The 17,310-nt window shown below is 35.9% G+C and overlaps 1 protein-coding gene across 1 annotated transcript in view; it reads right to left on the bottom strand.

Annotated features, from left to right (window-relative positions):
• IPO11 (importin 11) overlaps positions 1 to 17,310 on the bottom strand; it is a gene marked incomplete at both ends in the record, with an annotated part of 185,985 nt that overhangs the window by 31,478 nt on the left and 137,197 nt on the right. Inside the window, one exon of the mRNA XM_080703434.1 lies at positions 4,734 to 4,829. Within this exon, the coding sequence (XP_080559560.1) occupies positions 4,734 to 4,829 (96 nt within the window). The remainder of the gene's footprint in view (positions 1 to 4,733; positions 4,830 to 17,310) is intronic.

Raw genomic sequence — 17,310 nt, 5'->3', positions numbered from 1 at the left:
AACACCTTAAGTGTTAAGTCGTAGTGATCCAAGGGAAGAACCAAGAGAAGGCACAAACTTCCGAAATCATGGGAAAGAGGAATAACAATGGAGCAATGAATGCCAACAACCCCACAACATCAGAACCCGATAAAACAGAAATTCAGAGATTTCTAGAAGATCAAATCAGAAAAATAACCTTAGAAATAATACAGGTGTTTCGAAAAGAATTCAGAGAGAGCCAAAAAGAGATAAAGGATGCAATTAATGAAGTAAAGTCCTCATTTCAAAGAACAAACAACCGATTAGACCACATAGAGAATAGAATCTCACTCTTAGAAGATGATCATTCCAAAAATGAACGCATAGTTTCTAATTTAGAAAAAAAAATCCGACAGCAGGAATCTGACATTGAAGAAATATGGGCCCATTTTAAGAGAGCTAACCTAAGAATAATTGGAATAGAGGAGGAAAAAGAAGGTGAAACCAAAGGGATCAACAAGCTCTTCAAGGAAGTAATAGCAGAAAATTTTCCAAACATAGAATGGCAAGAGGTCGATACACAGGTCCAGGAAACTTATAGAACTCCTTTTAGACAGGATCGGAGAAGAGGATTCCCACGCCACATAATTGTCAAAATGACCAATGTGGAAGCCAAGCAGAGAATCTTAAAGGCAACAAAAACAAAGGGCCAAGTGACATTCAGAGGCAAACCAATTAGAATCACTCCAGACTTCCCAAACCAAGTCATGAGAGCCAGAAGGGCTTGGAGTATCATATTCCAAACTCTGAAAGAAAACAACTTCCAGCCAAAAATTTCCTACCCAGCAAAACTTTCTATCAAATTAGATGGGGAAATAAGAAGCTTCCACGACAAACAGAAACTGAAGGAATTTATGTCTTCAAAACCAGCACTAGAGAAAATACTCAAAGAGATTAAGTACAAAGAAGAAATAGGTAACACACACCAGAACCAGAGAAACAAGATTTTCCATCCAACAGACAACTAAGATTGGTTATCTGTGGAGATTCATTATTTATGTTAGTCTTTTACATAGCTCTAAATTGTATTGTTTGCTTTTATTGTTGCTAATTTTTAGGATTTCTAGTTGGAATATTAATATACCTTCAGACATAGCATTTGGAAATATTTTATCCCATCCTATCAGTAACTTTTAATTCTGTTTACATTGTCTTTGGATATACAATTGTTTTTATTTTTTAGGGAGTTTGTTTACCCTTTTGTTGCCTGTGCCATTGAAATCATGTCCAAGAAATCACTGCCAATTTCAATGTTGTGAGGTTTAATGACCCAGATTTTCTTCTAAAAGTTTATAGTCGTAAGATTTATATTTAGGTCTTTTATCTATTTTGAGTTAATGTTTGTATATGGTGTTAGGTAAGGGTCCAATTTTATTCTTTTTAATGTAATTATTATTTTTCAACAATATTTAGTTAAAAGATTATTATTTCCTCCACCAAATGTTTGTGTAAACCTTGTCAAAAATAACTTGACAATATGTGGAAGAATTTATCTCTAGGCTTTTATTTTACTCCAGTGGTTTATATATCTGCCTTTAGAACAGTACTACACTGTTTCAATTATTGTAGCTTTATATGGTTTGAAATCAGAAAATATACATCTTCTAGCTTTGTTCTTTTTCGAGATCGTTTTGCGTATCTAGAGTCCATATTCCATATTAGGATAGATTTTTTTTCTGAAAAATAAATAAATAAATGTATGATAGTTTCACCGAAAAAAAAAAAAAGGAAAAAATATTCTCTGGTAAGAAAGAAAACAAAAAGAAATATTGAAATGTTATCTTTAAGTCATCAAAAGCTTGGTATCAGACAAATGAAACTGTTATGTGAGATTATCATTGTTAATTTTGAATAAATTGCTATAATACTAGATGTCAACCACTAAGCCAAGCATGGGAAGGAGGGATAGGGAGGGAACGGGGTGGGGATCGGGTAGGGGCTAATTGGGCGATGTGTACATGTATGTCTACAAAAGTTATTTTTTTTATCCCATTATGACGTATGAATACAGTGCACCAATAAAAAAATTAAAAAAGAATAAAAACAAAAAAAAGTGAAACTCCCCTTTCTTCTAATAGAATTAATTTTCTATGCCATTCCCAAGAAATACTGGCATCAGGAATAATAATATCCACTGTTGACTATTCGTTTACCCAGAAATATACAATTTTCTTAGGTAAAATAAAGAAATGGGATAATTAAAAGAGCAAATAAAAGCTCATGTTCATTGTTTCCACACAAACTGTTATACCTAAATTTTAAAATGCCAACATAAATATGCTATAAGGACATAGTAAGCTGCAAAATAAGCATAGGCTTTTAGGTATACCACAATTATTTTATGTAAGATTACTGTAACAGCTACCTAAATAGCTCCCCCACCTCCAGTGCAGTAGTTTCCCAGTTTTAACAGGCTTTTAGGTTGTGAGCACTTTCAGGAGACTCAGCTGCTTCCTTACATAGCACATGCCTGACACAAATAAGTCTGAAGATAGAGACCTAATTTCATATGTCAGCTATGCTGAGCTTCTAGGTACCCAGAAATTTGGTTAAACCTTATTTTGGGTGAGTGACTGAGGCTGTTTTTATATGAGATTAGTATTAAAATCAGTAAACTTGGTAAAGTAGGTTGCCCTCCCCATTGTGATGGGCCTCAGGCAATCCACTAAAGATCTAAAGAGAACAAAAATGCTGAGTAAGGGAGAATTTATTCGTGCCAGCACCAGGCTGGGAAATGAGGTTTTTCTGCCTTGAGACTTTGATTGGAACTCATACTAACTGCTATCTGTAGCCTCCAGTTTGCCACTGTAGATTTAAGATGTCTCAGCTTCTATAATCACGCGAGCCAATGATTTTAAATAATAAACCATATGCATGTTCTGTTTCTCTGGAGAACCCTAGTAAACTACTTATGTAGGTAAAGAAAATAGGGTTTTTGACCTTTGTTCTAATTTATTCTCAACTGAGAATACATTAAGAATTCAACAGAACCAGAAAGATTAACTTTCCTTAAGTGAACTGTTTAAATAAACAGAAGGGGAAGCTAGAAGTTAAGTTAGCTACAGAAGTATATATTTTATATATACTTTATGAACTTTTCTGAAAGTTGAATTGCATCCAATGGTTCTATGGACTGTAATTTATAGACTCTATGTAACCCACACAATTGGAGTAGGAAGATTTATCTGCGATCCAATGTAGCTACTCTTAGAAACTGAGATTCAGAAAAGATGGGTCATTTGTTTCTCCACTATACTTGCACACAATGAATAACACACTGGGATAAAATCAATTGCCAAACAATTGTGAAAAAGGAAGAAAACTGACCAGTCATATGCTCTAGCTGCCCATGAGCATTAAGCCTCATGTCTAGACCTTTCCAGCCTGGATCACTCTATGGTCCCCTAGTCAGTTTGTTTTCATTACTAACAGCATTTCCCTTTCCAAACCAACTTTTACTTTATGCTGAACTTGGCATATTGAGTAAAAAGATCTATCCTGTCTTGACTCTTCCACAAATCTGCTGAATCAATGCACTTTTCTCAGCTGTGGTATCCTGATTTTTAATATTATGACACTATAAGTAGGTAATTTCTGAACTTTATTTCTAACAATTTCCAGATTCTCCTTTCTTTCAGTTAAAATGAATTATAGTTTTGTTTTACCTCCTATACTCTAACCCTTAGCTCTCCTTGAAGACTCTACTATACGATCCTTTTTTTTCTTTCTATTAAAGCAAGACCTAGAATTCTACTCTGTTATGTGCTCTTCACAAAACATATATAACTACCTTAATTCACTGTAGTGTATGCATTGTGCTATATGGCATAGCTTTCTCTCAACAAATTATATATTCCAAAGGGCAAGGAACATCTGAACATATTCCAATGATTTTACGAATACTTGTAAAATTTGTTACATAATGTTCACAAACACAATACTTACAGGCATGTCCCATAATATTTTTTAAAGAATTGCCTACATGAATCATTTATTACTTTTAGTTTATAGTCACAAAAATCAATGTTCTCTTTTATATTAACTAAATGACATGCCAAACACATTTTTATATATGCTAAGATTTAACACCATATCTGCTTTTCATATTTTTCAGCAAAATATGACTCAAATGGCAATTCTGTTTGCTATAAATGGCTTTATGAAGAGCAAAGAAAACAAGCTCAATATTATGAATGAGAAGTCATGTAGTACAGAATCTCACAAAATCCTGTTTACCAGTATATGAAATATGCTCTTTATTAGCAGTAATAAGGACAGGTATACTAACCATAAAAAGATACAATTTTTTTTTTTTTTTTGTGGTGGTGGTACTGGGGTTTCTGGTAACCCTTCTACCTCTGGGCTACACTCCCAGACACATATTTTTTATATTTTTATTTGGAAACCTGCGTGAGCCTCCTGTCTCCGCCTCCCAAGCGGAGGCAGAATGCCCCTGAGTTCCATCCCCAGCACCACAAACACAAAAAAGATCTCAAGCTTTATTAAAAATCATGATTACAAAGATGCTCAGACTATCACTGTAATATACCTAACTCCAAGATCAAATAATAAATATATAAGCAAAATAATAAAAAATTCTGTATAGAATATTGAATGTTTATATTATGCTTATATGGTAATAATAAAAAAAAAGTAGCATGTATTTAATTATTCCCCAAATCCAAATGTGATTAAGTAAATGATCCACCTACTCTTTATAAGTTCCTGTTTCAGGATCTTCTGTCATGACATCATGTAGGCCTTCCACTGAGATATTTATAATTCCACAGAACTTATCTTGGATAACACTAGAATAAAACAGACAATCAAACAAACAAAAGACCCAAATTAACTGGAGTGTTTTAACAGGAAATTCTTTTTTTAAATCTAAATATATCTTGAAGTAAAAGAGAGTTTTTCATTCTGAAATACAAAAGAAAGCTTACACACACACACACACACACACACACACACACACACACACACTTTTTTCTAACTCAGAAGCTTTCATTTCTCTTTAAATAAGACACTGGGGGGTGGGGGAGATGGAAATCAAGCTGAAACATATTAACATTTAGTTTCGCAATATAGTAACCAAAACCTAAAAAGCATAAGCTAAGTGTCCAAATGCAAAAGGCATTAAAGAATAAACCATAATATCAGAGGGGAAAAACACATTGAACACAAGACACAGTGTGTCTAACTATTTTAAAATTATAATTTAAGCCGGGCATGGTGGCGCACACACTTTTAATCCCAGCATTTGTGAGCCTGAGACAGGAGGATCATGGTTAATGGAGAGCCTAAGCTATTAGTGAGGCTCTTTGAAACTGCAACTCAGCAGGACCCTGTTTCAAAATAAAGAATAAAAAATAGGGCTGGGGTATAGCCCGGAGGTAGAATGTCCCCGGGTTCCATCCCTAATACTGCAAAAAGAAAAAGAAAGAAAAAAATTATAATTTAAACCTTAAAGGTAAATGTTGAAAAACTATGCTCAGCTTCTGCTAGAGATTAAGTGCACCCTTTCCTGTTTCCCCCAAATAAAATCAATACTTACTAATAAATCACGCCTCAAAGTTTGAGTTTTCTCTCAGTACAAAGCAACCACTACATACACATAAAATACTCATTTGTTTATGTAACAATTTCCCTCATTCATCCAATGTACAATGCACAAGACTCCAAAGACTACAATATTATTTCTTTTTTTTCTTTCCTTTCTCTCTCTCTCTCTCTCTCTCTTTTTTTTTTTTTTTTGGTGGTATTGGGGTTCCTGGAAACCCTTCTACCTCCAGGCTACACTCCCAGACCTATTTTATACTTTTTATTTGGAAACAGGGTCTCTTAAGCCAGTGCGGCTGGCTTCAAACCTGTGCGATCCTCCTGTCTCTGCCTCCCAAGTGCAGGGATTACAAGCGTGCGCCACCACGCCTGGCTACAATATATTTCTTAATGCAAAAATTTTACCTGTGTCCACACTAAAAACTTTTTTCAGAAGATTATTAGTGTGCTTAAATACAGAAAGATAGATTAGATAGGATAAATAATTTAATATTCTTTATCATACATTCTTAGGTTAATTTTATTTATTTATTTATTTATTTATTTTTAATTTTTTTTTCTTTTTTTTGGTGGTACTGGGGATGGAACTCAGGGGCCTTCTACCTCTGGGCTACACTCCCAGACCTATTTTATATTTTATTTGGAAACAGGGTCTCTTAAGCCAGCTAAGGCTGGCTTCAAACCTGCGTGATCCTCCTGTCTCAGCCTCCCAAACTCAGGGATTACAAGCATTTGCCACCATGCCCGGCTCTTAGGTTAACTTTTTAACTACAACGTGCTGATAAAAATCTCTGCTCTTGAAGATACTGTCAAGAAAAAACATGTCATAGTCTGGAAGATAATATTTGTAAAATATATCTTTGGTACAAGATTTCAATCTAGAGTATACAAAGAATGCTGAAAACTTATTAAGAAGACAAACAATTTGGGCGTGGTGGCACACGCTTGAGATCCCTCTACTCAGGAAGCTGAGACAGGAAGATCGTTGGTTCTCCCTAGTTTTCCCTTATAAGGGAGAGCATACAATTTCTTATTTTTTGTGACTGATTTCACTTAGCATAATATCCTCCAGTCCCATCCATTTTTCTATAAATGATGTAATTGTGTTTTTCTTTATGGCTGAGTAAAATCCCAATGTATCCATATCCCATAGATTTTTAGTCCATTCATCGGTCAATAAACATGTCTTGGCTGGTTCCATAATTTGGCAATTGTGAATTGTGTGGTTATGCACATAGATACGGATGCATTAGCTTGGTAGTTTGGTTTCCATTCTTTTGAGTAGATACCAAGAAGTGGAATTGCTGGACCATATGGTAAGCTTGTTCCCATTCTTCTGAGGATCCTCCATACTGTTTTCCAAAGTAGTTGCACTAATTTGCAATACCACCAATGTCATAGAGTTCCTACTTCTCTACATCCTTGCCAGCATTTGTTGTGGTTTGTGTTTTAAATGATTGCCATTCTAGTTGGGAGTTAGGTGAAATCTCAGGGTAGTTTTAATTTGCATCTCTCTGATTGCTAATGATGTTGAGCATTTTTTCATGCATTTATTGGCCATTTGAATTTCTTCTTTTAGGAAGTGTCTATTTAGTTCCCTTGCAAAGATCTTCCATATTTATGGATAAGCAGAATAAATATCAAAATGGTCATATTTACAAAAAGTGAACTACAGATTCAACACAATACCCATTGAATTACCAAGGTCATTCCTCACAAACATAGAAAAATCAGTCCTTAAATACATTTGGAACAACAAAAAACCCTGAATAGCCAAAGTAGTTCTCAGCAACAAAAACCATACAGGAAGAATCACAATACCTGACTTTAAACTATACTACAAACCCATAGTAATAAAAACAGCATGGTACTGGCACAACAACATATATAGACCAATGGAGCAGAATAGAAGACTCAGAAACAAATCCACACACTTACAGCCAATTGATTTTTGACCAAGTGGCCAAAAACATACACTGAAAAAAAAAGACAACCTGTTCAACAAATGGTGTTGGCAAAACCCTTTAACCATATGCAGAAAAATGGAAATAAACCCTACTTTCTCACCCTTCAATTCAAGATGGGTCAAAGACTTGGACATTAAACCAGAGATCTTGTGCCTCCTTGAAGAGGGCATAGGTCCAACACTGCAACACATAGGCACAGGTAAAAACTTTCTCAATAAGACCCCAAAGGCACAAGAAACTAAAAGGCAGATCAATATGTGGCATTCCATTAAAGTGAAGGGTTCTGTGCAGCAAAGGAAATGGTCAAGAACCTCAGTTAAGAGCCAACAGAATGGGAGAAGATATTTGCCCCACTTACTCCTCTGACAGAGGACTATTCACCGGCATTCACACTTCCAATATGAACCATTCTCTGACCACTCTCTAACCTCTGTGACTAAGCACTTTGCCCTCTGAATTTCCAGTAATACAAGACCTCTGCATTACCCATTTGATAAGTAACTCATACAGCATCTTTCATATAACTTTTTTCTAATGTTCTTTGATTTTTCAGGCCTACACTGTCTAAGATTATAAGTAACTTGAAGCAGAGACCATGTGTTATATTTTTTTCATATTCCACAAGGCAACATTATGTGAACTCTCAATGAATTTTCAAGGAAATGAGTGATCCCAAAAGCTCAAGAATTGCCCTCTCATGTTTTCTTTTTACAATTTTTCTTCTTTTTAAAACCACAAATCCATATTTTGGCTATTACAAATTGTGCTGCTATGAACATAGGTATGCATATGTTGCTGTATTTCTCTGAATTCAACCCCTTTGGAAAGATACCCAGGAGTGGTATAGCTGGATCATATGGTGGATCTATTCCCACCTTTCTTAGGAATCTCCACACAGATCTCCATAGTGGTTGAACTAGTTTGCATTCCCACCAACAGTGTAAAAGAGTTCCTCTTTCCCCACATCCTCGCCAGCATTTGTTGTTATTTGATTTCTTTATGCTTGCCACTCTGACTGGGGTTAGATGCAAGAAGATGAAAAGCCCTGGAGAACATTATGTTAAGTGAGATCAGCCAAGCACAGAAGGAGAAGATACATATGTTTCCTCTAATATGCCCAAACTAGGAAACACAAAAGGATACCAGTGGGACTCCAGATATTGGAGGGGAAATACTAGCTAAGTTTGAATGGAAAGATAGGAGAGGAGGAAGGCCGATATTGATTAATGAGGCTCTACACCTGAACATGTGTAAAATTATGAATAAGACATGGTTAACCTGGACAACCAATGGTGGGAGGGGGGAAGGGAAAACGGGGGTGGGGGGGAGAGGGCACCAAATATAGTTTAAATGTATACTATTTATGTTCAATAAAAAATTGTTAAAAGAAAAAAAAGAAAATGATAAGAATAATAAAATAAGAGAAACTGAAAAAAAATAAATATATTCTCTCTAAAAATAAAAATAAAAAAACCCACAAGTCCGGATAGCTGAGTTGTAGATACTAGATATTACAACTGATTACTTTATCTGAGACATGAGCTAGAAAACAGAAATCTATATCTGAAACAGTCATTTTTTTAAAAAAATTCAAGAAGAGTTTAACATCAAGGAGAATGAAAAGTAAAGCATTAGCAACTTAAACATTTTCTTCATTTTTTGACTTGTGACACTTTGCTTTTCTCATTTTATATTCTTGTTTGATATAGTTATTACCACAAACATGAGTTACAAACATGCCACACAAAAGAACACAGGCTCTTTATTTCTCCACTACAGAGGCTCAAACACAGAGCTTCCCACAGGAGGCAAGCGCCCCACCACTTACTGTACCTGACTCCAGCATGGGCCTTTTTAAATATTTACTCATTTTGTTCTTCAAGTATTATCAGTTCTCTTTATCTACGAGTTCTACATTGTGGATTCAAACAACCATGAATCAAAAATATTTGGAAAAGTTTTTTTGAAAAATTTACTGTACTGAACACATACAAATATTTAAAATATTATTATTGTTGTTCCCTAAACAGTACAATAACTACTTACATAGCATTTATATTACTGTTAGGCATTAAAAATAATCTAGTGATGATTTATTTTATTTTATTTTATTTTTGGTGGTACTGGGGTTCCTGGAAGCCCTTCTACCTCCGGGCTACACTCCCAGACCTATTTTATATTTTTATTTGGAAACAGGGTCTCCTAAGCCAGTGCGCACGGCTGGCTTCGAACCTGTGTGATCCTCCTGTCTCCGCCTCCCAAGCGTGGGGATTACAAGCGTGCGCCACCACGCCTGGCTCTAGTGATGATTTAAAGTATGCAGAAGGATATGTGTAGGTTACATAAAAATTCCATACTATTTTATAGTATAGCATCCATAGGTTTTGATGCCCACAGGCATCCTGGAAACATTCCCCTGTGGAGACCAAGGGAGAATTATTACATGGTAAGTGATGCTACACACATAGAAGCATTAAATAAATAGGCTAGGCTAGGGCAAAAAAAAAAAAAAAAACATACTCAGCAAATAAAGACCATCTCATTATTTAAACTAAATTCCATGTGGTAGTGACATCTGCAATTCTAGTACTTGGGAGGCTGAAAAAGGAGGTTTGCAGGCTCTCAGCCAGCATCAGCAACCTCCTCATGAGGCTCTTTAAAACTTCATGAGATTATTCCAAAATAAAAAGTAAAATTGGGTTGAGGGCATGAGGTAGAATGCCTCTGGGTTCAATCCTAAGTAACCCAGCCTCCACAAAATATGTAAGTTTCCATTAACTTTTTCAGTCAAGTACACATAAATAAGCTATACTTCTTAAATTTTATCTTAATATTTCCTAAAGGCTTTTAAGATGTTTTCTGGGTATATAATAAAATATAGCCGGGCGTGGTGGAGCAGGCTTGTAATCCCCGCGCTTGGGAGGCAGAGACAGGAGGATCGCGCTGGTTCGGAGCCAGCCTTGCTCGCTTAAGAGACCCTGTTTCCAAATAAAAATATATTAAAAAAAATTAGGTCTGGGAGTGTAGCCCGGAGGTAGAAGGGTTTCCAAGAACTCCAGTACCACCAAAAAATATATAGAGAGAGAGAGCTGTAGATCATGCAAAGTACAGAAACATAATGCAGTGATTTTTCCTTGCTTTTGAAAATTATGTAATAAACAAGTTGATCAATCTTTCTTATTCAGCTAACTTAAAAACCCATACTGATTTAAAATTATTGCTCTTATATCATGAACTCAGACCATAGTTGTTTAGAAACAACTTTGGCCCTTTGAAAGCCAAAACAAAATTTCAATCGCCAAGGTATATTTAAATGAAATATTCTAATATTCAGTTGGTTAGCCTTAATAATACTAGACTGAATAAGAACAGGTCTCTAGATGTATTTTTTCCAATTTTTACTAGTATTTTTTCAGTGTGTATTTTACACTCCCATGTATTAGATAACTGACCCATCATAATAAAGCATGTGTCTTGAATTCTCTATGTGTAAGTGGTATCTTCACGTATTTACATCATGTCTTGGGAGAAATATGGGCAAAGTTTTCACTTAAGTTTTCAGAACAGTTTATAAGCAGAAATTGATGATACAACATCATAGTATCAATTTCATAGTAGCAATTTCATAGATACAATTTCATAGTAGCAGTCACAAGAAAGAAAGAAAATCAAAAAGAGAAACTACAGATGAGCAAATAAGGCAACCAAACTGAGGGAGATGAGAGGGGGATGAGAGGGGGAAGAGGAAAATTCGCTAATATACATGATGTTCATTCACAAGCATACCAAAGTCAATCATTAAGCCAAATATGAGAAGGAGGGGAAAAGGGAATGGAGTGGGAACTGGGTAAGGGCTAACTGGGTGATGTGTGCATGTATGCCTCTACCATTTTGTACTCCATTGAGATGTATGACTACAATGCATCAATAAAAAAAATTTAATCAGAACTTTAATATGCTAGTTTTCTCTGATCTAACCAGTCTGTACTTACACTCATTACAAGTTACACCTAATATGTGAAGTAATTCTTGCATTATTATATCTTGAATATAGTGGTAAGTGAAATTGGGATAATTTAAGCTTTTAATTAAGTCACAACTAAAAATATTCTCTTAAAGTGGGATTAAAGTATAGTAGTTTATCGAATGAGTCACAGGAAGAAAGCTGTGATTTATCAATCTTATTCTACAGCACCAGAGACTATAAAAGTGGTGACATTTACGTTATAATCAGCCCCCCACACACTTGAGCCAGGACTGAGGCTACAAATACTTTTGTCACTTAAATGGAAACATACACCTTTTCTACACAGTAATTCAATGTATGGTCACAGGAAAGTATATTAAGAAATTTAGTCCCCTTAACAAATACTGGCCCAGAAACAGGTTAAAAATTCAAAGTGGACATTCAATATCTTAAAATGAAAGTCAATTGTTTTAATACAACAATGGTCCTCACAAAGGCTTTTATAAAATAAACCATCTCTTCACATGCAGACCCTTGCACTTCCTCCCTCAAGCCATTATCTTCAAGACTGTAAGAAATAACTAATTCTGTAAGTAATAGGATAAGTAGAAATTGTCACCTTTGTGATTTTCAAGAGAAGAACTACGCATGCAGTAAGAAACAATGCCAATGAAGACACGCTAAGGTCAAATGAAGAGATGATCAGCGTCTGGTATAGAACAGCTGGAGCAAACAGACTGGGCTGGGCCTTCCTCAGTGATTGCTTTGGGTGTCAAAAAGTCACTTGACCAAACTTTGTTCTTCTTTTAAAAGAGATATAAAGGAATTGACAAAGAGTTGGTACTTATGGAGTTGGGGGTATGACCTTACCATCGTAAATGTTAGAAATTGGTGAAAAAAAAGCTATACAATAAATTATTACAGGTTAATCAGAAAGATACAACTTCAGAACAAATAAAAGGAGCCAACTATGCAAATGATATTAAATTATATAAAAAAGTACTTGTGTCTTGAGATTAAATTCCTGGGAAAGTACTGTATGTCACACAACTCACCCCAAAAGGAAGATAATGTGACCCTAGAGAACAGTGTTACATAATTAAAAGGGGTCTCTGATAATGATGAAGACACTGCTGTCAACAATTGGTAAGAAGCTACTTGTCAATAAAGCAGAAGATGGCAAGTTAAAAGTTAAAAAGAAGCTTAAGCCAGGCATGGTGATATGTCTATAATCCCACTACTTGGGAGGCTGAAACAGAAGGATCGCAGGTACAAGGACAGTGCCATTACTCTTAGTGGACCCTCTGCTACTTAGTGAGACCCTGTTTCAAAATAAAAAAATAAAAGAGGGCTGAGGATGTAACTCGGAGGTAGAATGTCCATAGTTCAACCCCTAGCACCAAAAAATAAACAAACACACACGCACATGCATACATATATACATACATACAAAAAAGTTCAAAAGTTCATATTATATTTAAAGCAGATGGCAGGGGAAAAGTGTACTGAATGTAGGAAGCCTTCACTTAGACCTCCTTCCTTGCTGAATGTGAAAGAACTCATACCGGAGAGAGGTTTTATATTAAGTGTAGTATGAAAAATCTTTTCTGCAAACACACCTGAATGAGCACTGCAGATTTCATATCAGAGAAAAACTGTAAGAGTGCATCAAATGTGGGAAATCCTTTAGGCACAGGTCAGCTCTTGTTCAACACCAGAGGCTTCATGCTACAGAGTAAAGCTCAGGGTGTAACCAGTGTGGCAAGATCTGTAGGGAAATGCTTTTTTCCCCCTCTCTCTAGGTGCCTGGAAGTTTAAGACTCAGCAGTTGGCTTGAATATTGTATATTTTGAGTAAGAGGCACTGTGTCCTAAAAGTTAAGAAAATAGGCCTCAGAACTAGTCTCAAATTCAATGTCTTCTCTGCCACTTAATGGATTGTGACTTCATGCTCTCTGAGCCTGTTTCCTCATCTTTCCTTCAAGAAAGAGTAATGGGGATACTTTCTAGGGTTGTCTTAAGAACAATATGAGTTGTATATGACAGTTAACTGCCATTAATTATTTTATAGACATCCTAAAAATTTATAAACATTTCTAAATCTGTCTAAAACAAGCAATTCAGCATTAAGGGATTTGGGGTGGTTATAATGTATTTTTTCTTAACATTTTTGTAATGGACTATGATTTCTTACTTAATCTACAAAGTCTATTTAAACTATAATGTCTATATTTAAATTTGACAAATACAATATAAGATCAGTTTGTCCTTGAGAAATGACTGGGATTCGAATACACATTGTGAAGGAAACCCTTGCATGACATCAAGAGCTTTCTTTAGAGTTTTATATCTGTTTTCAAATTTGACTTCAAGCTCTAGGTTTCTCTTTTCTGTGAACATGAAAACCTCATTGACAATGAATAAAACTCATATGGGGGGACTTTGAAAATGCTAAGAAGCATTTGGATAAAATTATAACATGAAGTAAGAGTCTAAAGTAGTATTTTATACTATTCAAAAATACATGTATAATTAATCTAACAACTTCATATAAATAGAAATCTGACTATTTTGTTATGGCTTTAGAAGTCTAATGCATTCAAGCTGAGCAAAAAAGCATCTAATTTTCAGTTAGGAAAATTAGGGTGATCACCTTGTATTTGGACCTGCCTTATGTAAGTTCCTGGCCAAATTCCTCCTACACATTGCAAGCACACACAGTCTTTCTCTCAGCTCCTGAACCCTGAGTACCTCTGCATCTTCTCTCATCTACTACTGGCAATTTCACAAGCCTCTCACACTTAAGATATCAAACACCAAACTTATGAGTGCCATCCAAAAAAAAGAAAAGAAAAGAAAAAAAAGAAACCAAAACAAAAAAGATCAAAATGAGGTGTTCTGCGGGGCATAACTTTCCTTCCACTTAAAAACACAAACCCCAACCCTAGTTCACTCAGTCCTGCATGACCTGGACCTTTCCTCGCTCTCTCTGACCTCACTGCTTTTCAGTTCTCAGGCTTTCACAGGGACTTTCCATCTGCCCAAATTCTACTGCCTGAATCTACCTGATTAGTTGTATTTACAATAAGAATAAAACTACAAACAGGTAGGATCCTGATTACAGATGCCATTCAAGGAGATTCCCACAGATGAGAAGCAGGTTAATTAAAAATAAAGGGTTTTGAAAGCCCAAGCACAAGGAAAACTATACTAGAAAGCAAAAAGTCTTGCTGTTCAGTGTCTCCAAGAAAAGCATAAAGAAAACAAACATGTATAAGGCTAGAACGAGGAATATTGAAGAAGATATTCAGAGAAAGCAACAAGACTTTTCAAAGTCAGGGCCCAACAGGAACCATGCTGGAAGCATCACAACATGATTTCAAGCTATACCACAGAGCTACAGTAACAAAAACAGCATGTTATCAACACAAAATAAGACTTATAGATCAATCAAACAGAAGATGCAGAAACAAACCCACGCACTTATAAAAATTAAAAAATATGTTTAAAACAGTATAGTATCAGTATGGGGAAAAACAGACTCATTGCCTTATTATTATCATTTCCATAACTGTGAAACCATTAAGAAACTAAGTAATAAGCTGGGTGTGGTGGCGCCACTAGTAATCTCAGCATTCGAGAGGCTGAAACAGGCGGATCACGGTTCTCAGACAGCCTCAGCTACTACTTAGTGAGGCCCTTTGCAACTCATTAAGACCCTGTTTCAAAATAAGGAATAAAAAAGAGGGCTGGGGGTGTAGCTTCGAGGTAGAATGTCCCTGGGTTCCATCCCCAGTACCACACACACAAAAAAGGAAACTAATTAATAAACAATTGGAGAAATGTGATTCATATCCCTTCCCACTAGCCTAAAAGGGCTCACCAGTAGTTCCAGTAACAGAAAAAACAAAAATAATTTTTTTTGTTTTTGTTTTGCAGGTCTGGGGATGGAACCCAGGGGCATTTGACCTCCGAGCTACATCCCCTGCCCTATTTTTATTCTTTATTTTGAAACCAGGTCTCACTGAGTTGCAGAGGGCCTCACTAAGTAGCTGAGGCTGTCTGCGAACCGCGATCCTCCAGGTCTCAGCCTCCCGAATGCTGGGATTACAAGCGTGCGCCACCACACCCGGCTTAAAAAAAATTTTTTTTAACGAGAGATAAACAAGTTACTATTCAGTGTGAGAGGGATGTAAATAAAGGCGAATGGCAATCAGAAAGGCCCTGTTTTGTTTCTCATACTCTGCTCTCCTTCCTCTTAGCGAAAGAGACATATCCCATTACAAGTCCTTACATACGTCGTTCTGACCTACATACAGTTCAGTGATCGGAGTAAAGGAGCTGCAGCCTCTTAATAAGCACACGTGGGAACAATCTGCTAGGAAAGCCTAGCAGTAAAGCTGTTTGTCAGTAAATCATCAAAGGCTCCCTAGGCTTTCTTTTGTTCTATCTAAGAACAAATACACATGGAAGATTTTACTCATTCATTGCTGTGTAAGTTAGAAAACTGAGTGAAAACATCCTAATACATGTTGGTTGGTTCTCTATTGCAAAGCTTCAACACTTAAGGATAACTCATAAGCTCAAGAAATGTTCACATGAATATTATGTTTGTATATTCTATTTCTTGACCTGAGTGATGGTTAACAGGTGTATCTACATCTGTATGGGATTTATACACCGTTGTTTGAAATGTTGCTTGTAGTCTAAGGGCATGTATTTGTCATGTATTAACACTGATGTAAGTGGGTTGGGAGACTCCTAAAAGTAAAATATAAAGGGTAATGGGAAAGAGAATAAAAATCTAACAGTTGTGATTTCAAAAGACACAGATGGCTATGAGGTAGGCAGCATGAGTCAAAGCAACCTTGGAACTTTCAATATGGGAAAATTCAAACTCAGTGAAAAGCTGAAGGAGAACAAAGATGCATCCATGGAATGCCTTTCCCTATAATCCTTAAATTGTACACAATTTCTTCACTCTCCCACAATGTCTACCCTTCCCTCTATCACTTAGCCTCCAGCTATAAAAACACTGGCAATCCCTCAATTCCAGAAGATAGGAAATACCTTGCTCTTCACCCCACCCTTCCCCTCTATCACTTGTGACCTTCTTCTATTTCCTGGCCACTCCTCTTGAAGGGGTCATATACCCTTGAACCCTTCACCAATAACAGATAATAAATGTCTACTCCATTAATAGGTTCCCAATTTTTCCAGAAGAGAGAATATTTTTCAGACTTCATATCAGAATTATAAACGCTACCCACTTTTTAATCTATGCAATAAATTCTATACTTGTCACTTGTTTCAAGGGAAGAAGACTGCCCGGAATGTCCTGGAATTTTAACCACCACTTATCATCCTCAATGGAAAATTAAAAGATCTAAAAAATCCTTCTGAAACACCATCATTTTAAATTAGCCTATCTATTACTGGGTATTCTAATCAAGAATCTTTAATAAACAATGGAGAAAAGAACTTCTAAGAAGTGGTAGAGAAATATACAAATGTAAAGAAGGGCAAGCCAGCTTTTTTAGTTATATTAATTTAGAATATTATTTGGTTTTAACCTAATTTTTTTTTGTGTGGTACTGGGTATTGAACCCAGGGGCATTCTATTTTGAAGCTATACCCCCAACTTTATTTTTTATTCTCTATTTTTGAAACAAGATCTCATGAAGTGGCAGAGAACTTCACTAAGTAGCTAAGACTGACCATAAACCTTTGATCCTCCTGTCTCAGCCTCCCAAGGACTGGGATTAAAAGTGGGCGACACCCTGTAACTCTTTTA

The sequence above is a fragment of the Muscardinus avellanarius genome, assembly GCF_963383645.1.
Source record: "Muscardinus avellanarius genome assembly, chromosome: 1".
In the NCBI taxonomy this organism is placed as follows: domain Eukaryota; kingdom Metazoa; phylum Chordata; class Mammalia; order Rodentia; family Gliridae; genus Muscardinus; species Muscardinus avellanarius.
The sequence above is the reverse complement of the archived record's forward strand: the minus strand, read 5'-3'. Positions and strand labels throughout refer to the sequence as shown.